Source organism: Quercus suber, unplaced genomic scaffold (genome assembly GCF_002906115.3).
Source record: "Quercus suber isolate HL8 unplaced genomic scaffold, Cork oak 2.0 scaffold_672, whole genome shotgun sequence".
Taxonomy (NCBI): Eukaryota; Viridiplantae; Streptophyta; class Magnoliopsida; order Fagales; family Fagaceae; genus Quercus; species Quercus suber.
Genome location: NW_027070113.1, coordinates 166,203 through 189,816, shown reverse-complemented (window position 1 = coordinate 189,816; position 23,614 = coordinate 166,203). Strand labels below are relative to the sequence as shown.

At 31.7% G+C, this 23,614-nt stretch overlaps 2 protein-coding genes across 2 annotated transcripts; one reads left to right on the top strand and one right to left on the bottom strand.

Annotated features, from left to right (window-relative positions):
• Window positions 1–10,290: 10,290 nt before the first annotated feature.
• Window positions 10,291–13,899, top strand: LOC111984659 (auxin-responsive protein IAA27). Its single transcript, XM_024016278.2, has 5 exons — window positions 10,291–11,029; window positions 11,821–12,050; window positions 12,734–12,875; window positions 13,369–13,430; window positions 13,597–13,899. The coding sequence occupies exons 1-5, from the start codon at window positions 10,464–10,466 to the stop codon at window positions 13,632–13,634; spliced, it is 1,038 nt and encodes a 345-aa protein (XP_023872046.2). The 5' UTR covers window positions 10,291–10,463; the 3' UTR covers window positions 13,635–13,899.
• Window positions 13,900–15,141: 1,242 nt separating this feature from the next.
• On the bottom strand, window positions 15,142–19,131 carry LOC111984648 (uncharacterized). The gene is made up of 4 exons (XM_024016269.2): window positions 18,608–19,131; window positions 16,856–17,300; window positions 16,638–16,753; window positions 15,142–15,792 (listed from the first exon to the last, which is right to left on the bottom strand). The coding sequence occupies exons 1-4, from the start codon at window positions 18,984–18,986 to the stop codon at window positions 15,371–15,373; spliced, it is 1,362 nt and encodes a 453-aa protein (XP_023872037.2). The 5' UTR covers window positions 18,987–19,131; the 3' UTR covers window positions 15,142–15,370.
• Window positions 19,132–23,614: the final 4,483 nt, after the last annotated feature.

Genomic DNA, 23,614 nt, shown 5'->3' with positions numbered 1-23,614 from the left:
AAAAGAAAAAAAAATTATGAAAGAAATACGGGTGTTTAGTGTTGAACAATAGGTCACCAAATTTCCCCCAATAAATCTAGTTCGTACACATATATTTGATATTAGAATTACAATTTATTGCACACTTTTTACCATAATTTATCATGTGGCAAGTTATGAGTAATGAAGAAAATGTGATGAGCTCATGTGGGTCTATCTCTCCACAACTCACAATTTGCCACATGGCAAGTTGTGGCAAATGTTGTGCAATAAGTTGTGATCCTAGCATTACTCTTTTTTGTTTGTCCATCACTTTTTATATAAACTCGTCATTTATATAATCAATTACTTCACTAAATTGTAAAATTTATGTTCAAAAATTAGGTGTGTTGGTTACCCCTTCCCAATTTTATTTTAGGACAAATAACACTCCCCTCTCTTGAGATTTGGAGAAATAACACTCACCCCCAAACTTGAAAGGAAAAAGCACTCTCCTCTCCTGAGATTTGAAAAAATAACACTCTCCCCCTTCTGTTAATATTAGTAATAGAATATTCCAATTTTTTAAAAGGTTCTCTTTACCAAATTTTAATCATGGTTAGTGAAAAGAGCATTCACATAAAATAAAATAAAATAAAAAATGAAAAGAGCATATTATAAAACATGTTGCTTATGTGGATTTTTTTAGTCTCTTCTAGTACCTTTCCAATTGATTTTTTTAAAGTTAGATGACCCTCTTAGATTTTTTAATCGCACCTCTCTCCAACACTTTGGATCAAAATTTATGAAATAAAACAATTTGCCGAAGCTTTCAATCTTTTATTGTTTAAAAATTTACTGAAATTTTGGGTTTTGTAAAACTTTTAAGAATAAGTTGAGGGCAATTTTGGGAATATATTCTTAACCAAAGGGTAGGTACAACGTTTTTAACATCAATTTAACAGAGTTTAGTTAAATGAATGTCAAAGAGAAAAAATGTTTTTCCCCTTTAAGTTTGGGGGTGAGTGTTATTTTTTCAAATCTGAAAAGAGGGGAGTGTTATTTGTGTTACAGTGATTAAGTTTTAAAATGTTTAATCTGTCTATCATTAATCCAAACCTGAGTATTGATTGAATTTTACCAACCAAAAAAAAAAGGGGAAGAATTTTGAATGTGTCTAGGAAGAATTTCAACAAAGAAAATCAAAGGTTTTGGAGAACTTTAGAAGACCTATGGGTATGGGGGTAAACGGTCACGAATTCCGGTATTAACTGGAGCAGTCAACACAGATCAGTCTGTCTGAGTCAGTGACCCAATCATAATCATCGCGTTTACTTCCGTCAACGCCCACAACTTTGACGCCGTTATGTCCCCTAACCACCACTCTTAATGACGTGGACGAATCTAAACCGATCTATTCCAGCACTCTTGCTGGACCGTTGGATCTCTCTCCGCACGCGTTCCCACTTTTGGATTACACAATTATTATGCACAGATATGGGCGTGGTGAAAACGAAGATTCACCCGACAAAGAACCCAGCATCAGACAGTAAAAAAACAATATTGAGTAAAAAGTAATTAAGGTGCTGGACTCTTATTCACATCATCTGATCTCATTTAAGTACTACTTTTCTTTCTTTTCTTTTCTTTTATTTATTTATTTTTTCTTTTCTTTTCTTTTTGGGGTGTCTAGGTGAGTTAAAGAATCAGTCATATTCATATCACATCACTCTTTATGTTTCTTTAACTTTTTATATTAGGCTACTATTTTTGGCCTATGATTTGAAAGTTAATTTTGTCTTATGGATTTTGTTCTATTTTTCTTGATATATTTTTTTTATTATCTATTTTTAATCTCCACCTTAGTGCTCATCTATTATTGTTAAAGAAGAATCTATTCTCCTTTTTTTCAAAAGAAATTTAGAGTATATTTTGGCTTGATTTGTCAACTTGGGGAAAAAAAAACACTTGATTTGAGCTCAAGATAATGATATACATAGTTTAATTAAGAATGGCTTGATAAGCATATCAAATGTTTGATTCAGGCCTTTGCACATATAATTACAAAAGATTAAAAATACTAATTATCTCATACAATCAACATATCATCTTTTTTTCATTATATGTATGCCCCATAACTAAATGTATATCCTTGATTCTCAAAAGGAAAATTCATAAGATATATATTTTTAAGTGAAGGCTTATTTATCACTAATATAAAAATTTTAAATCCTTTTTATTCATTTAGAAAATAAAAATTGATATTTGTGCTCACAAATTTAATAAATAGTTCACCCCAATTAAGGAGTATGGAGTCCTTGAATACTAAATTCAAATATTTTACTCTTTTGTTTTTGTTCCTAAGTCAAGAAAACACAAATTATTTTTATAAAAAAAATAGAAAAATATTACAAAATTACAAGACTTTTTACGGGAATTGCCCACATATTCTATTTACAAATTTATCAACTAGCCTAATCTAAATTATGTAATTTGAGTTTAATCCAGGTGAGACAGATGGTAATCAAAACTTTCTCTCTCAAAAACAAAAAATAAAAAGTCTAAAGTTTTGTTCAAACTTAACTGATTAATATATTAATGAATTTAAGTAAGTCTCAAAAATAATGGATAATGAGTTTTCCTTTTTCGATTGAGATTTGGCAATGAGTTCGTCCATTAAATAATGTTACCAAATATATCTATGTATATAATTACAAAAACTCAAGTTGTAGGTAACCTGAGCTTCTGCAGGATTATACTTTTGAGGAGATATGAAATACATGGGCCTCAATGCTACATGGCATGGCACAACCTAATTTCAAAAATCAAAAATATTTTCTTTAACACCAATTTAATGATATAATAACAACATTAACACGTATCATATAAGTGTCATATCTAATGAACTAATTAATTTAAATAAATAAGGCTTCCGTCCATTATTTCTAGATACCATCTAAGATACAAATTTAACATGTGAAGATCTCTAAACTTGTATCATATCAATGTCGTATCTAAAGAACTAAAACGTAAAAGGTACGTGAAAACTAACATAAATAGTGCTGCCAAGAATATCACTCTCTACTCGTACACCATGTACCGATATTCCAAACTTTCCTGCAATTTTTCAAAATTTTCAGGTTTTTTTTTGGTTTTTTTTATTATTATTTAATTTAGGAGGAGGAAAATCTTCAAAGGGGGATATGATCACAGATTTGGAATTTTGTCCCCAAGTTGAACTTACAATGAGGACAGTTGTGCATTTTCGTCCAATCACTTTCGGGTTATGTTGCACTTTTTTTTTCCCTCTCTCCTTTCTCTTTCTCCCATTCTGTGCTAAATTTACTTTAGCCTTAAAACTTGTACAAATGCAAAGTGTGGGTATTTTTATAGTCTATTTTTAGGGCTGGTGGCCGGTGGGTACAAAAAAAGCAATGTACCAATTGGCATAATATGGGAACAGTTCTTACAAGTTGCCGGGAGTACACAGCGAGCTGTCGGTGCTATTGCCGGGTACATACCGCAGAAAATAAAAAGAAGAAAAGAAAAAGGTTCTCATACCAATATATTATATATATATATATATATATAAAAGCAAAATAATAAACTCTTCTGGTCCATCATGTTCTTTCTTACACTCTTTTTTTATTTTATTTTTATTCTTTTTTGCTATTTGTAGATTGTGTGATTCTTCCATTACACAGACTTTGTTTGTCCACTTTTTCTATAAACAAAAAAAAAAAAAAAAAAAAAACTTTGCTTGTCCACTATTGATATTGCCAATTGACTCTCGAATATTCTTGCAAAAAATAAAAAAAGATATTAATCATTAGATTTTAAAATTATTTTGTCTTGAAAATTAGTTCAAATTATTATTATTATTTTTTTAGTTCAATTGGTTTAACTATTTTCTGTCAATTGAGTCTGAAATTTTTTTATTTTAAAGAACAAGAGATACCATTAAATAGTCAATAGTACAAATTGCATTATTGTACCAAAACATAAGATAAGATTTTACACAAGATGTTTTGTACTTTATTAAATGGTGAAAGATATACGTATGGTTATTTTGAATTGTCAAACTTAATAGATATCTTCTTCTTTTTATGTTTTTCCCACTTTTGGGGGTAAAACTTTATCACTCAAAGCATATTTTGGTATAAATTTTTTTCAAAAAATGTGTTATCTAAATAATATTTTAGGATTTCTGTTTTCTAGTAATTGGTTGTGTTTTTTAAGTGCCCAGAAAATCACTGTTTAACATTTGTTTTTTGTTTTTTTTTGGTAAACAAATAAAATGATTAGGAGAGGGTGACTAGCATAGCTTTTTTAATCTAAGTGTAATCATAGTATCCCCTAACTACTTTTAAGTTAATCATACCTATTGACATTGCCAATTGATTCTCAAATATTCTTGCAAAAAATAAAGAAGATATTAATAATTAGATTATAAAATTATTTTGTCTTGAAAATTAGTTCAAATTAAGATTTTACACAAGATGTTTTGTACTTTATTAAATGGTGAAAGATATACATATATGGTTATTTTGAATTGTCAAACTTAATAGATATCTTCTTCTTTTTATGTTTTTCTCACTTTTGGGGGTAAAACTTTATCACTCAAAGCATATTTTGGTATAAATTTTTATCGAAAAATGTGTTATCTAAAAAGATTTTTTAGGATTTCTGTTTTCTAGTAGTTGGTTGTGTTTTTTTTTAAGTGCTCAGAAAATCATTGTCTAACATTTGTTTTTTGTTTTTTTGGTAAACAAATAAAATGTTTAGGAGAGGGTGACTAGCATAACTTTTTTTATTTAGGTGTAATCATAGTATCCCCTAACTGCTCTTAAGTTACTCATACCTATTGACATTGCCAATTGATTCTTAAATATTCTTGCAAAAAATAAAGATATTAATAATTAGATTATAAAATTATTTTGTCTTGAAAATTAGTTCAAATTACTATTTAATTTTTTTAGTTAAATTGGTTTAACTATTTTCTGTCAATTGAGTCTGAAATTTCTTTTTATTTTAAAGAACAAGAGATACCATTAAATAGTCAATAGTCAATAGTATATGTAGGGACTCAGTTTGGATTGACCCTGAGTATGAATGGGTTTTCAACCCAACAAGCCCAAACAATAAATTTATAGAGAGTGGGTTAAAGGTTTAGGCGCTGACCGTCGTTCATCAAGCATGAACTCTCATTTATAAAAAGATACTTAGAGTTTCTTTACAACTGGGAGGATGCTCCTCGGCCATGGGCCGAGGAGGCCTTTTGCTTCTCTTTTTTCCCCCCCTCCCCTTTTACTTTACTTGCTTTCCTTATATAGTCTTCATCTTCCTATCTCCTTATTCCATCTGTTGATTATTCATTTGCCTCTCTTCTGGCCGTCCGTCCCATCAGAGGCCTTATCAGTACTCGAGTGGTTCACTCTGATCAACGTTGCCCTGCCAAGGGGTTATATCCCCATTAATGCGGCCAGGGGAGTTAGGTGAATGCATTAAATGCGAGGGTGACAGCTTACTTTGGGTCTGGTCTTTCCCGAAAATTACCCTTGTCAGGCCGAGGATGAGGAGGTCCTCGGCGTGGATTGGGAAAAGAGGCTTTCCCCAATTTAGCCTTGAATAGTCAGTGTTCCTCGGCATGGGCCTTGGGCCTGCTATCCGATGGGCCGAGGCCATCAGGCCCTAAAAAAAAAAAAAAAAAAAAAAAAAAGCTTTGCTTGTCCACTATTGATATTGCCAATTGACTCTCGAATATTCTTGCAAAAAATAAAAAAAGATATTAATCATTAGATTTTAAAATTATTTTGTCTTGAAAATTAGTTCAAATTATTTTTTTTTTTTTTTAGTTCAATTGGTTTAACTATTTTCTGTCAATTGAGGCTGAAATTTTTTTTATTTTAAAGAACAAGAGATACCATTAAATAGTCAATAGTACAAATTGCATTATTGTACCAAAACATAAGATAAGATTTTACACAAGATGTTTTGTACTTTATTAAATGGTGAAAGATATACGTATGGTTATTTTGAATTGTCAAATTTAATAGATATCTTCTTTGTTTTATGTTTTTCCCACTTTTGGGGGTAAAACTTTATCACTCAAAGCATATTTTGGTATAAATTTTTATCAAAAAATGTGTTATCTAAAAATATTTTTTAGGATTTCTGTTTTCTAGTAATTGGTTGTGTTTTTTAAGTGCTCAAAAAATCACTGTCTAACATTTGTTTTTTTGTTTGTTTTGGTAAACAAATAAAATGATTAGGAGAGGGTGACTAGCATAGCTTTTTTAATCAAAGTGTAATCATAGTATCCCCTAACTGCTCTTAAGTTAATCATACCTATTGACATTGCCAATTGGTTCTCAAATATTCTTGCAAAAAATAAAGAAGATATTAATAATTAGATTAAAATTAGTTTGTCTTGAAAATTAGTTCAAATTAAGATTTTACACAAGATGTTTTGTACTTTATTAAATGGTGAAAGATATACATATATGGTTATTTTGAATTGTCAAACTTAATAGATATCTTCTTCTTTTTATGTTTTTCCCACTTTTGGGGGTAAAACTTTATCACTCAAAGCATATTTTGGGATAAATTTTTATCGAAAAATGTGTTATCTAAAAAGATTTTTTAGGATTTCTGTTTTCTAGTAGTTGGTTGTGTTTTTTTTAAGTGCTCAGAAAATCATTGTCTAACATTTGTTTTTTGTTTTTTTGGTAAACAAATAAAATGATTTGGAGAGGGTGACTAGCATAACTTTTTTTATTTAGGTGTAATCATAGTATCCCCTAATTGCTCTTAAGTTACTCATACCTATTGACATTGCCAATTGATTCTTAAATATTCTTGCAAAAAATAAAGATATTAATAATTAGATTATAAAATTATTTTGTCTTGAAAATTAGTTCAAATTACTATTTAATTTTTTAGTTCAATTGGTTTAACTATTTTCTGTCAATTGAGTCTGAAATTTTTTTTATTTTAAAGAACAAGAGATACCATTAAATAGTCAATAGTCAATAGTCAATAGTACAAATTGCATTATTGTACCAAAACATAAGATAAGATTTTATACAAAATGTTTTGTACTTTATTAATGATGAAAGATATACATATACGGTATTTTGAATTGTCAAACTTCATAGATATCTTCTTCCTTTTATGGTTTTTCCCACTTTGGGTTGTAAAACTTTATCACTCAAAGTATGTTTTGGTATAAAAATTTATCAAAAAATGTGTTATCTAAAAAGATTTTTTACGAAATTTTTTTCTAGTAGTTGGTTGTGTTTTTTTTTTTTAAGTGCTCAAAAAATCATTGTCTAACATTTGTTTTTTGTTTTTTTGGTAAACAAATAAAATGATTAGGAGAGGATGACTAGCATAGCTTCTTTATTTAGGTGTAACTATAGTATTCCCTAACCACTCTTAAGTTAAGACCTCATTTTAATAAAGTATAAGGAACACCAACACATCATTAATGGGACCAGGATGACTCGAACCTAAAACACCTTGCATGGCAGAGTCTTATTGGCCCAAGACCTCGGCCACTAGGTCACCAATAGCATTAATACTTTATGATATTTCAATCATATGGAAATCACAATTTCCTTATATTTCATATATATAATTGTATAACAAGTTTAATTCTTGCTTTAAAAATATCAATTCAATACATCTAAAATCAACCTAAAATATTATTATTTTTTATATGAGAGATGCTACGTCTACAACAATTTTACAATATTTTTACAACAAATCATAGGTGGTTAGTTATTATTGGTTCAAATTTGAAACTAATAGTAAGATTACTTTTTTGCCCCAACAATAATAACCAGTAACAACCTGCCACTTAGGATTTGTTGTAAAATTGTTGTAAAAATGTTGTAGACATAGCATTTCTCTTTTTATATAATCCATTTAAGTTTCAATAACTTCTGATCAAATTTTTTGTTATCCATCTATACTATTTTTTAGGCTAAGAATAATTTTTTTATTAATAGAAACTAAGATACAAAGGAACTATCATCCTTAATTACATCCAAAACAGAATAAGGAGTTGAACTGGAATCAAAGAAGCTTAAAAAAAAAAAAAAAAAAAATCTATTATAGAAGGACCAAAAGCTATAAAAAAAAAAAAAAAAAAAAAAATCTATTATAGGACTAAAAGCTATGACCATGAGTAGCCTTATTAGTCTTCCTAGGAACCCAATTAAAAGGAGGAGCTAACTTGCTAAATACTTCATTTCCAACAAAAAATAAAAATAAAAATAATTCTCCATGGAATAGAATCATTAAAGGAATCCAGACCTTAGATGCAAACCTAACAGTAACTTTCAAAACTTACATTGACAAATTTGTGCTTCATGGCAATAGAGACAGCTTGTCTGAGTGCCTCAGTCTCAGCTTGGACGGGAACATTGGTGTTCACTTCAATGGAACAAGCAAACACTAAATTCTCTCTTCAATCTCTTGCAATTATGGCAATAGTTGAGTCAATTTTTCCCACAACAGCATTGCAATGAATCTTAATTCTCTCCCTTGTTGGATTACTCCAACGAGTGACTTAAACTAGGGAGGAAGGTAGTTTGTCTCTCAACAGATCTTTGGGTAAATTAACAAAAAAAAATTAACTAACTGATGTGTAGTAGAAAAATGAAGCTCTACCACTTTTAGCCCCCAATAGCTCCGAAACCACAACAATAGTGCTACTGACAGCTTTGAAATAGTTTTTTTTTTGGGATTCAGGTTCACAATCACAGAAAGGGAATTTTACATAAATATTAGAATCAAAACTGGATATAACAAAATATAGAATAAAATAATTGCATACATCTAAATGTGCTAGACTCATAAGGAAGCAATATGCACAGCAGCACAAGTATCACACGATGACCAGAAAAAGAACATATGGAAAATCTCCACAATATGTTGTCCAAATTTCATAATTTACTAAAATCCCTATGACACATAAGAGAATAATACTATCACAATCACAAACTTGCTACCCAAAATTCATTCCATCAAACAAAATACCAATTATCGAAACAAATTATATTCTTTTCACAATTTTAATAAAACTATACAATCAAAAGAGAACTCATGAAACAAAGAAAAAGGAATTGATTTTTACTCCATAAGCAAAACAAATTTCTTCATGAGAGTACCCTAAATATCTTAGTAACGAATAGGCAACGGTGGCGGTGGTTATGTTGTGTAGGTAGGGGTAACGGTGGGTGGATATTGATTGGTGTTGTGGTAGACTACCTATGAGGGTTTTTTTTTTTTTTTTTTTTTGATGGAATTGATTTTTGAAGTATTGAAGTTATTTTTGTTGAAACTTATTAAAGGCCTGTTTGGTAATAAATTTTTAGTAATGTTGTTTGTATTTTTTGAAAATACGTATTAGTAAAAAAGTGTGAAAATACAAGTAATGTTGTTTAAATATTGAAAACTATTATTTAAATCACAATAATAAATAGTCCCTAAACTACCCGAAAGTTCTGGAAAATATTTTATAAAGAAAGAAATGAGAGTAAATGATGAAAATTATATATATATATATATAATAATAATAGTAATATCCCTTAATATACATCATATAAAATTGGAACATTAAATAAGTTATTTCATTTAAAGTTAAGGTTAATGGGTTCTCATGGATTTTTTCTTTTGCTGATTAAAAAAGGTAGAGGAGCAACCAGTCCTATAGATTTACTGAACCTACGTTATATTTCAAAGAATATGAATTAAGATGTTGAATGCCATCAAATTACATGAGAGTAGTTTTGTCACTAAGATCTCATTTAAAATAAAATTTTTAACACTATAATATTCTGCACACACTTTCCAACCGTAAAAAAGCATCATCAAGTTACCCAACTGAAAAAAAAAAAAAAAAAAAAACCCTCAAAGTTTATTTAATATATATTTATTTATTGATATTGATAAGTAGCTCATAGATCCACAATACATTATTATCTTTTTTTGATGGAAACAATACATTATTATCTATACTCTTTTTTTTTTATATGAATATTATCTATACTCATACAGTTAGCCATTTAATATTTTGGAGCATAAATTTTGTATTCGAATTGACAGGGCTCTCACAGGAGCTCGATAGAGAGTCATCATACCATCTCCATTTAAAATCATCTCACCTTTGCAGCAAGAGAAAAAAGGGTTAGAATTCCAAAACATAAAAGAAAAAGAAAAGAAAAAGGTGGTATTTCTTTTTATATATAAAAAAAATATTATTAAAAAAAAAAAAAAAGTAGCTACAGAAAGGCCAAAGAAGCTTCTTTTCTGCATCAACAAAAACAGACCAGCAGAGCTAAACCAGAGTGTTTATCCCACAGCCTCTCTCTTTCTCTCACTGTCTCTCTCTAACCTTTGTTCAAACTAGTTTTACCAAACAAACAATCTCCTTCTTCTTTTTATTCATACACTTCCTGAGGCTTGTCTGTTTGAGTTTCTTGCATTGTGTAACTTTCATGTCTATACCACTGGAACATGATTACATAGGCTTAACAGAGACTTCTTCAATGGAAAGAAGCTCTGAAAAGCTTTCATCTTCTACTTCCTCTACTCTCTCCACTGAGGATGTGAAGAGTTCTGCTCTCAACCTCAAGGAGACTGAGCTCAGACTTGGCTTACCTGGGTCTGAGTCTCCAGAGAGAAAAGTCTCTCTTTTTGGCAAGGACTTAGAGGATAAGCATAATGGGTATCCTCTAAGCCCTCTCAAGAATCTTGTGTCTGGAGCTAAAAGGGGTTTCTCGGATGCCATTGATGGGTCTTCTGGGAAGTGGGCTTTCTCTATGAGTAATGGATCTGAAGTTGATTTAGTTAAAGGTGCTGTCTTGTTCTCTCCTAGAGGTGGAAATGGTAGTGGGAAAGCTCTGGGTGTTTTGGAAGGTAAAAGCAATACCCAACAGTCTTCTGTGTCTGCAACACCAACTTTGAAAGAGGCTGGTTGTGTTCCTCAATCTGCAAAGCCAGCTCAGGACAAGAAGCCTCAGGTTCCTGCTGCAAATGAACATAGTACTGCTCCTGCTGCAAAGTAAGCTTCCCTTTCTAAGCATTTGATTATTTTTGTTTTCTTCTCCTTGTTCAGTTATGCTGTTGTTGGTCCAAAATTGTTTACTGAAAAATTTGAGGAAAAGTCATTGAAAATGAATTTTAGTTTTATGCTGTATTGGTTTTTCCATAAGAAAGTGAACACCTCACCTCACCTCAAATCAATTTAATTGTTTTGAGCACTTTTTATTTTTTTAGTGTGTTATGGAGATTGAAATTTTTTAATTAAGGCTTCAAATAGAGCATTAATACTTGCTGATACTAGGTTTCAACTTTGGTATTTATTTGCTCATTTCCTTTTTCTTTTTTCCTTATTGTTTGCCTTTTTTCTTTGTTGTGTTCTTTTGGTTCTTATTGACTTGTAGTTATTTTTTTTCTTCATTTAATTAGAGGCTCTCTGTTTTTGCATGCACTTGGTAGATTCATGTATTCTTCCTAACATACACAGTATGTGTTCAGCTTGGATGCATAGATTTTATGGACTGTACTAATTACTTAAAACGTTTAGTCTGTTGTATAGGTAATACGTTTGGAAAATTGTGTTCAGCTATATTATCTCTTTAATAAATAAAAAATTCGGCTTTTGTAAGGGTGATAGTTTTCGTGGGCTATTAATATCTTCTGTTTCAATCTTATTATTCTTTCTTTCTTTTACAGTGCAAGGTTTTCACTTTTTTGTTCTTCTATCTTTACAAATTTAACTCTATTTGTTGGACTTTTAAATATGTACTACTACTTGATGGTGAATCATTGAGCATAATTTTTTTGCAACAGAACACAGGTGGTAGGATGGCCACCAATTCGATCATTCCGAAAGAACACCATGGCTTCCAATCTTGTGAAAAATAGTGATGATGCAGATGGGAAGACTGGATTTGGATGTCTTTACATAAAAGTTAGCATGGATGGTGCTCCATATTTAAGGAAAATTGATCTCAAAACCTACAAAAACTATGTGGAACTCTCAGCAGCTCTTGAGAAGATGTTCAGCTGCTTCACCATTGGTACTCTCTCTCTCACACACACACACACACGCACGCACACACGAGGTTAATGAATATGTGGCTATTATTTTCTTGTATAACACATCCCTTCGGTCTGTTTAGTCCCAAAAATAGGGAAAAAAAAGTGTAACCTATATTAAAATCCTTAAAATGCACCCTTTCATTTTGACAAGTAATAAATGGATTTTTCAGGTCCAATAAAACATGGTTGAGAACCCTCTTGCCATATAAAGAAAGCCTGCAAAGGTGCTAGTGCTTAGTGATATATATTAACTATGATATTGAAGGAAACATTTCCCAATCATTTGCAGTTCTTCTTACCGCTACTAATAATTTTTATACTTTTTTTCCCTTGTGAATTGTGATTTTTATATCATATTATATATATATATATATATATAATATGATATAAGAATCACAATTTAGAATCACAATTCACAAGGGAAAAAAAGTATATTTTATATATATATATATAATTTCTATTATATGCATGCTGAGCTTTGTGTTAGGTGTGCTTGAATTTAGGAAATTTAGACTGCTTCTTTTAAGATATATTAAAAAGAGTGTTTTCTCAAGTTTGCAACAAAATTGCGTGATGAGATAATTACAGCTGTTACATTAGAAACTATGGTAAGATATAACAGAAGGGTCTTTACTTGAGTTCATGAATGGCTGTGATTCAGGGCAGTGCAGCTCTCATGGGCTTCGAGGGCAAGATGGCCTGAACGAGAGTCGTCTGAAAGATCTTCTCAATGGTTCTGAATATGTGTTGACATATGAAGACAAAGATGGGGATTGGATGCTTGTTGGTGATGTCCCCTGGGAGTAAGTGCTATCCTCATAAATGTGACATCTATTTCTTTTGTTTTCTTTTTTTCATTTTTTCATTTTCTAGTCATGCATATATGCGATTTCAAATGTTTTGATAAAAATTCTAGATTATTTCTTAATGTGATGTGGCTTGTCTTACTGAATTGCATGGTTTTTGTTATAAACTGAGTCCAGGTGATTGAATTGACTTAAATCTTGTATCACAATTATCTATAGTGGGGTAAAACACTAAAGTCAATGTTGATTGATATTGATCCCTCATAATTCTGATTCAAAGTTGATATGATTTGACTGTCCATCACAGTTCGATAACTAACTACTCAGAATTTTCTAGACATCAGGCTTGGCATTGAATTCCCTACTTTTATTTAGATATTGCCAACTTGATCTAGATGTTCTGATATGATATCTTGCTTTGGATTATTGAAGATTTGTCATTTTCGGCCATGAAAATATTCCCTTAATGTTTTGTTGATTATTTTCACAGAATGTTCACCGACTCCTGTAGGAGGCTAAGAATCATGAAGGGCTCAGAGGCAATTGGGCTAGGTATGTGTTATCATAATATGTTCAGTGTGATAATTTTTCAGCTTAATATAAAGTGTGATTGAAGTTGAACATCATGGACTTTTTGTCAGCTTAATCGTCGATTTTTGTCTCTGTAGTAAAAATTTAAGTACATTCAAAATGATCTAAGAAATATGCTTGATTGCAGCTCCAAGGGCCATGGAGAAGTGTAAGAACCGTAACTAAAGTGGAAGTATCAACAAAGACCAAAGGGAGGTGTTTCCCTGGTATCAAAAGCTTTGAAAGAATTTGAAGTTTGGTATTCTATTTTAGAAACCTATATGTGTTTTTGATATGTATTAGCTTTTGTGTAGTTAAGAGACTGGAAAATTTTCATGTAAGGTAGAAGATTTTAACTGGAGACATGGATTATTATATAATTTCTTTTGTTTTTCTCTATGTATCTCTGAACTCAAAAGTGATGTGTAAATGGATTGCTTGATGTTTGTAATTCCTCTGCCTCTACAACTCTATTTTTGGTAAATAACAGAAATTTGTTTACTCACTCTATAATTTTAATTTTGAAGAAAAATGATGAACAAAGGTTGGGATGCCATAAGCCATAACAATTCCGTTTCCCTCAAACCAAGAATGCGTAGAAATTGGACAAAGGGCAAGAAAATCAGGGATGCCATAAGAGGAATGGGAAAAAGGGAAAAGAACAATGGCACTTTTTTGACAAAACGGAGGGAAAAGGAAGAGAAATGAGGAAAATAAAGGAAAGGAAAAGGAGAATAGTTTTCCTTAGTAGTATTTGATTTGCAAGATAAAAAAATAAAAAAATAAAAAAATAAAAAAAGAAAAGAAAAAAAGGAAAGAGATGAATTCCATGTATAATTCTCTTTGGTTCTCATTTATTTCCAGTTTCAAAGGAAAGAAAAATTGTAGGCTCCATGGAAATCAATTTTCTCAATTTTCTTCTCTCATTTTCTCCCATACTAGGAAGCAAACCAAAACATCGTTTAGACCAGTAGTCCAGGCTACATATGAAAAATGTACTTACCAAAAATTTATATAGACTTGGGATCAATTAATTTATATAAGTTATTATATAAGTATAAATAACTTAATAACAATTCCACATTTTTTAATCTACGGGATCAAATGGTGAATAAGACTAGACTTGTCATGTCTTCAATATTATTAATTACTACATGCCTTCAGGACATTTATTTAGATCTCCATTTTCCAAAATTCCACACTGGCACGGTAATGGCTTCCCTTTCTCTTTCTAAAAGCTCACCTCCTCTTCCACTCATAAACCAAGTTTGCCACTTTCCTCAACTGTATAGTTGAACCGAGGTACACTAAGGAAGAGAATCAAGGGAATGGCATAATTGGAGTCAATTATCAAAGACGAGTAAACAATAATGTTGCCACTGGAATTTCTGCATTTTGACTTATAGTTGACCATGTAGATATACTAGATGAACTAGTTTTTATTTCCAGCAAAAATAACCATTGAATTTTTGACACGCACCAACACAGACAATCTTACATCTCAATTGACTGGTAGCATCTTGTATAAAAAATATCAGGTAAGGTTTCTGAGCTTATACTAAGCAAGTTGCACATATCGTGAAAAACACGTTGCTGTGGCACATTTGTGTACCACGCACTTTTGACACGTGACAAAATTGTAGAGGGCCACAGATAAGATAAATGAGGGCACTAATAATAGTCCACACAGAAGTGAAAAAACTGATGGCCGGTCATTACTACATTATGCTTAACAGTTCACATACACTAGTCTTTTTGGTGAGTACACAAAAAAGTTGTCACTATCAGGGATTCTGAAAATTGACAAAGAAAAAAAAAAATCTAAAAAAGGTGAATGAAAAAACAAAAACTACCAAGAAAAAATTCATGCATAATATAAACAGGTATGGGAAACTAAACAATGCATTCTCATCAAGACTGCTCTAAGATTCTTGTTCAGATATGTGAAGATAAACCATTTGAGTATACCCGTTAAATACAGATGTCTCAAGTCTGGTCAAACCAAGACGCTGGAATAAGCGATACCGACCGTCTTCAACAATGGGACTGGGTGCACGAGCTGGGTCATATCTTGTTTGATGAGTGAGAGAAGGTCCAGCCACAGGAGGGAGTTCCCAATAAACATCAAGAATTGATTCCAGAAAACGGCTGTTCTGAAAGTGGTCTGCATAGGAGATTGGCTGATTACTGTGGTTGAAGTCATCTCGCATGTACCCTCTAACACCCCACCACGCTTCATCTGGGCCACAAAGTTCTTCTATATCAACTGCTTTCTGCCAGAATTTCCTCCTTTTCAATCTAATCCTAGCTTCATCACTGTCTTTAAAGCAGCTATGGCCACCTCCTAAATTAACAAAATAACCAAAGTGACCATGAGTGCTTCTTGAGGCAGTAACCCAGTACCCAAAAGCCCCAAACCAACAGAACAAAAATCCTATAGAAGAAAAACTCCACATGGGAAAACGCAAATACAACAGCCAAACCTATAAGACAAGTCTGGCTACAATCTAATGGCTCGAATCATCAGAACACTAGAAGATTTACATTTTTTGAAAATGAGATTCACTTTTTTCTTCTTAAAATCCTGTTTTACTTGAACAGAATATTGCTAGGTGTTGGGCATTAATGTGAGAGTTCTAAACACCTAAAATTAGATCATCCAAATTCTAAGACATAAATGCCAAAAAAAAAAAACATTCAGGCCAGCTGAATGAAGACCAGATGTCTCATCAATTACCAATTAATACAGCCACCAATAAAGGATCATGGCAGGGAATGACATAAGTACAGATATATCTTTACTTCTTTAGCCTACCCAAACACTTAAGAGAAGATTTTATTTACTAAAATTTGGGGGTGCCAGCTAGAGTAAGACTGATGGATGCACTTGAACCTTCTTGGCAGAAAGGCATACCCAACCTATTTAACAGTAAGCCATCAATACTGCAATCAACATGAAAATCTCACTTTTTTTTTTTTTCTTACCCAAAAAAAAAATGGTAAGTTACATGGGCACCTGCTGGGTCTTGAACCCAAAACTTCATCCTCCGCCTTGCTCTTACAAGGAAAGGAAGTGCCACTCAAGCTAAAATAAACTTTTCAAAATAACAGAGAGACCACAATTCTCAGTTAATTCAAGGCAAAATCAATGTACATATAAATGAAAGGTAAAAGAGAGAGAGCAAGCACCTCTTATATAAAATTGATCACATATCTGCCTTACAGAATAATGATCTCCGGTTCCAGTGTCATAGTTATCCTCAAAAACAAGATGTTGGAAGCCCGCTTTCAGAGCCTGCTTTATTCTGCTCGTGAAGGCATACAAAAGGATAAAAATTGGCAAAACAATCCCAACCTAGATCAATAATAAATGAAGGGAAAAGTGTTCCTTGAGAAATGGTGATTACCTTTTCAATTCATTCTGATGGTCATCGAAAAAAATAAGAACCCGACTGAGATCAGTAATCTCATGTTTCTTCATTACACTTCCCCAATCAACACTTCCAAAATCAACAAAATCTTTTCCAGCAAAGTATGTGCAGTTTCCATCAACATAAGCAGGCCCCTTCTTCAGATATTTCTCAGGATGCCGTGGTGAAAGCGACACAATTGGCGTGTCTGGCATTGCTTGTCGCAAAACCCAAGTTGAGTGTCCCTTAAATGCACCACTCTCAATCATCAAATCTGGCTTCAGCCATCGAGCAATGAACCAAAGGCCAAAACTGTGGTCAAAACCCATCCCATACATATTGTTTTTAATTGGCCGGGTTTCATATATTGGTACAAACTCTTCCAAGCCTTTGATTAAATCCTTAGATGTCCATTCAACCATTTTTCCATGTTTCGATCTGCCTTTTGCCAAAAATAAGAACATAAGAATCAAAAAATTATTGGAAAATAAAACTTAATGATTTCACATTCAAACCAAGGATTTCAAACAGAACATAAGGATTCAAATCCCCTCATGTTCATCTTATGAACAGCATGACTCGTGTTAATGAAATCTCAGGCATACCCAATTAAATGTATTGCCATAATCTTACAGAACTATAGTAATGGGACCAATTTGCACTCAGGTTGGTATCATTTTGTACCAGCAGGATCACAAGTTCACAGTCAATAGCAACTTATGGTTGAAATTTCACCAACAGAAGGCATGCTTTACCGCCATGAAAATGACAGAATATATATTCCTGTACTCTATATTGTCTCTGGGAGTGTATGAAATGCAAGGGAAAGGAATGGAACTGAATTGTAGACCCCACCATTCCACTGTATGATAATAGACATTCCCATCAATTAAGTAGGGGAAATAAATAACTCTTTTGCTCTTATTTGAAAAGCCTTCGAATAAAATATAAGTGGTATAATATAGTAAACTTACAATACATCTTTCATTTCCTTTCCATTTCTTCTTTTATAAACTCCTAAAAGCAAAATCCTCTCAGCCAAGGTTCAAATCCCCCCTCCCCCTATTGTACATTGCATCTTAAATTCGCTCCATCCTTGGTATTTCTTTCCTTTTATAAACTAACTTCTAAATCTGACTTCCACTTTTTACTTGGACCCCATTAAAGACCATAAATTTCCACAAGGGTTCAGCAATTTCCTAAAATAAGCAATACAAAAGAGAACCCATCTCCCCCATTAATTAATTCCTTCACTTATGTTTCCTAAGCAACCAGACAAAGTCTTTTAACTTATCAAAGTTAAAACATTTCTCGCCAAGAGCCTTGTATCTCAATTGGTTGGCATCTCCTGGCATTTACAAGACATCCAGGATTCAAATCCTCCCTTCCCATTGTTGCAACTTTTTTTTTTTAAAAAATATATTATAAATTAAACATTTCTCACTTCCTTAACAACCCCAAAACACCAAATTTAGACATCCCAAATTCTATTCCATTTCCTCCAAATTCCCAGTACTTCATTTTCCAGGAAAGGTAATTCTCAGCAACCAAGCACAGTCTCCAATTAGTAATACTCTAGATCCTAATCAAGCATTCACAACCCATAATCTAAATGCATCAATGCCTCACTATACACCAAAACCAAAATATACAAACTTTAATAATAACAATTATAAAATTAATTACATTTTACACTAAAATCATAAATTGAATCGGATCCGGGTATTGAAAAAAGAGCAGGGAGCTTACACCAAGGGACGCCGAGAGATCCGAAATCGGACTCGAGCCCATCCAACCCGAAGAATCCGGAGCGGGTAACCGGGTCGTAACTGGAGACGCAAACGAAGGAGCGAGAGTGGAAAAGGTACAAGGAGAGAATGGAGAGGAAAGCGAGGGAGAGGAAGACGAGGCAGAGCCCGAAAGGCCCCATCCGGGTCAAGTAGTTAGCGGCGGTCCGGGTCGCAATTCGGATCTGCTGGTTCTGCTGCTTCTTGGTCTTCTCGTCGTCGTCGGCGTCCGCCGTCGCTTCGTCGTTGTCGTTTTCGAACTCTACCAGTGACGTGGCATCGCTGCGAGGCGAAACGGCACGGCGCACAGAGAGAACTCGCTCCAGCATTTTCGTGGGCATTGATTGATTTTTTTTTTTTTGGTTTCGGTTTTGGTTTTGTTATAAAGTGTGAGAGTTTGTGGGAGTGGCGAAATTGTGAGAGAGAGTGTAATGTGAAGAGGAGAGATTAGGAACTCAAAAGAAGAAAAAAGTGATGTCGTGTCGTGTCTGTGTCTGTGTCTCTCTCTAGAAGGGTATAAAGATTTTATTTATTTATTTATTTATTTTTGGAAAGATTTATTTTTAATTGTTGTTTAACAAATTTAGCATTTATTGATGAGCTTTTAGGACATTCTGGCATTTTATCTTTTTTTTTTTGTTTTTAATTGTAATTGCCTCTGTTTCGAAACTATATAAGTTTATGTCCCTGTTTCGATACTCGATAAGCCTAAAATTGAGTTACTTAAAGTACTCGCTTGGTTTAAAATCGAGTTATGCCTGATCAAAAAAAAAAAATTGCATGAAACTCGACTTAATGGAAATCGAGTTCCAAAACGCCATTATAGGGCTTAAAAACATCACTATAGGGCTTAAAAACGCCGCTATAGAGCCACTGAACCTGGTATTCACACTTATAAAAAAAATTTTGCAGAAAAACGCCACTATAGGGAATAAAAAACGCCACTATAGGACCGTTGAACCTGGTATTCACACTTATAAAAAACAAAAATACCAATATATCATGTTCTAATGATAGTGTTCTCAAGCTAATTGCTTAATATATATCAACATTTAAAATTAAAAAAAAAAAAAAAAACTTAATCTTATTTACATTTTTTTCTTGGCACTAGTAAAACTGATTTAGTTAATTTATTCAAGTTTTAGATTGATTTATATCAGATTGCATGCACATAATTAAACGTACTGTAAAGCATTAATTTCACTCACATTTAGGGAGCCAAGTCTTGAGCTAATATTGAGAATCCGGCTTTTTGAATGTGAGAGACGAAACATGGGCAATAGAGCCTCAGTCAGTAACTTGGCTCCATAGAAATTGGTTTTGATCACTGTCTCTACATGCTCCACTGAATTCTCATTGATTTCATTGAATGACACAGCGGCATTGTTCACTTGAAGAGAAATTGAAGAGCTTTAATTTTGTCATTGAAGAGAAATTGAAGAAATGTCAGGAAAGAGTTGAACTATTAGCAATTATATAGATACTTGTCTATTATAATAACCAATTTATTATATTTACTATAAAAAATACAGGTTATAGCTGCGTTTTAACCCACCAAAAGTGTGAATACTAGGTTCAATGGCCCTATAGCGGCGTTTTTTAATCCCTATAGTGGCGTTTTTTCTGAAATTTTTTTTTGTAAGTGTGAATACCAAGTTCAGTGGCCCTATAGCGGCATTTTTTAATTCCTATAGTGGTGTTTTTAAGCCCTATAGTGGCGTTTTGGAACTCGATTTCCATTAAGTCGAGTTTCATTCAATTTTTATTTATTTATTTATTATTATTTTTTTTTTAAAGTTTGGTCGAGCATAACTCGATTTTAAACCAATCGAGTACTTTAAGTAACTCGATTTTAGGCTCATCGAGTATCAAAACAGGGGCATGAACCTATATAGTTTCGAAACAGGGGCATATTGCCAATTAAAAACAAAAAAAAGGGTAAAATGCCAGAATGTCCTGAGCTTTTATATATATATATATATATATAAAATATATATTTTGAGAATGAATGATGAGCTTAATATGATTTTGCGAAGTATTAGGAATTTAGGATAAGTCCTATTCTTCTTCTTAGTTTAATTCTCATCTCTTAATAAGAATATTTAAATACAGTTTTTTATTTTGCAATCCATAAAATTGTGAGTTTCACACTTTTTTTTTTTATTTGAGAGGGTTTCAACATGTGACGTCCACTCCTAATAATAACTCTTTGTATCAGACTAAAATACCAATAAGTTTTTGGTAGGTTTCACACTTAAGTTTATTGTTTGGCTAATATTTTTTAAATACGGTTTTTAATAAATAGTATCCTTTTTTTTGGTTTAGGGTAGGATTTTGAAAACGGCTAAAGGTGTGTTTTCAAGGTACAGAAAATGTTTTTAATAATTTAGTTGTAAATAAATTGAAAACAGTGGACCCCACATATTTGTCCAAACTCTTTTATCTCTTAAAATAAGTAACTTATCTTTATCACAAAAAAAAAAAAAAATTTCACACTTGAAATTTGAAACTTATCATTAAAAAAAAAAAAAAATTTCACACTTGAAATTTGAAACTTATCATTAAAAAAAAAAAAAAAAGTACATGAGCTTTATTCCCTTATCATTATCCACACAAAAAAAAGTAATCTACAAACTTTGTGTAATTTTTTTTTTTTAAAATCTCAAAAATAAAAATGGTCACCCAAACAATTATCTTTTGTTTTTAGTATTTTGAAAATTTTTCTTAAAAGTGGGAGCTAAATATGTATAATATAAAAATCATTATCTGAAAGCTAGTTTCAAGTTTAATTTTTTGAAAATTGTTTTTATATTGTTTTGAAAACAAAAATAAAAACCCTTCTACCAATTAGGTCCATATAGATAGATATTTACTTTGTTTAGGTGTCACTTAATTATGAGGAATTATTAAGTCCATCAAGAGGACTGCTGACGTGATCTTTCTTGACCTCTTAACCAATAAAATGTTGTTATTTATGCAAATATGACATTACTTGATAAATTTTTTTTTTATTCCTTATGCTGATTAGGAAGCTCACTCAAACATTTGTATAGATGACATCATCTCATTAATTGGGAGGACCACATCAGTAGTCCTCATGATATACCTAATAATTAATTAGTTGACCGCAACAGAAAAAGTTATTTTAGGAACACAAGTCTTACGGTACCGTGTAAATTTGGTGAGTCTATGTGAAAGTAACAAGTAACTGTCTAACTGATTCTAGTCAGGCATATAAGAGATTTGTGAGGAAAAAGTGTGGAAAAATATAAAAAAAAAAGAAAGTATAGTATAAATTAGTATAAGTAATACTTAATAGTGACTTGAGCCATCATTAGCACTTGAGAAAGCAGTCAATTTGTAGCAAATTATTCATTACATCCAGTATAGCATACTCTCCTCTCACGTAAATATGGCTATATATGCGAGATCTACGCGTAGGAGATGTATCTTTTTATGAAAAAAAAAGAGGATGTAGAATATTAAAGTGCCCTCAATAATTTCTACAGCTTCATTACAGCTCAAGTGCCACCTGATTTCTAGCAATATTGCATCTGGACATTCCACCTAGCCAAGTTGCCTAATTAGTCACCGCCAACACATGTCGAATTTCCAACGTGGTGAGAGAAAGAAGTTAGCCCCTGAGCGCTTTTAAGGTGACATGAATACGCGTATTCCATGAGTTAATTAGATGATGACAAAGTTAATATTGAAATGTGTTGGAGAAAAATAAGGACTGAATTGACATTAAGAACTTGTTGAGTAGAAAAATAAAACTGGTTCTTAAAATTGGTAACCAAAAACATATTTAAGAACAAAAGGGATGCTTGTCTCATATTGTTTGTATGTATTTAGTGTCCGTTGTTTATAACTCTAGTCTACAATTACAAAAGTTACATTTTTTAGTTGTACTCTGGTTATGTAATGAATTATAATCCGGTTTAAAAACACTAGTATTACTATTTTCGTATGTGTTCTAATAAGTATTACTGTTTACTCAAAAAAAAATATTTAAGAGTTATTTATTTTATAAATTTTTAAGTCTTAAATGGAAAAAATCTATTTCAAAATACTTTAATCCAAGATCTCAGTCTCAACCAATGTATAAATATTTTATTAATTTGATATTTCTAATATATTTTTCAACCTTTTACAAGATTTTGAAAAAAAATAAATAAATCGAGATCTCAACTAATATACAATTATATTGGATTGATAATTCTTAGATTTTCCATATTTTTCATTGATATACAGTAAATATTTCCGATATCTCAGTCAACATATTTCTCATCTATAATACGAGATAACCTTTTCAATTTTTATAATCAAACCTAGATCTCACAAAAATATGTGCGTGGAAATGTTTGATAAAGAAACAAGTGTGAAGAGATTTTCTTTTCAATATGAAATTGTCTAATCATACATTGGAAAACCTGTGTTTCTTTAAACAAAATTAACAAATTGTTCATTTTAATTTTATAAAAAATTAAACATTAATTTAGGTAATTTTGATATAGAATATTATCAATAAAAAGTAGATAAAATACTTCTTGATATTTCGTTTAATGCACTGCATAATGTTTGCTTGTTATGAATACTTCTTTTTAGTGGAAGCCCAAAAATTTATAGAAAAATTCAAGAATGGAAATAAAAGAGAGGAATATGCAAGTGCTTTTTGGTGTCTTTGTTAACAACTTGGTGTTCGTGGGGAGAGGGACAAATGGTAGTAATAGACAATGTTTGTTGAAATTATTGGTTAGAATCTTAATTAAGTACTGTACTTTTGTCTTAACTGAACTTTGAGATTATTATTGTTATTGGAGGAGAGATAAAGAATCCTAAGATGATTGAAGCTTTTTGTGTCATGCATGCAATATTTTTAAAATAAATTTGATGAGTCATATAATGAGAGATAGCCCTTGGATTCTTACATTTTTTTTTTCATTCTTTGATGAAAAATTGCAACTAT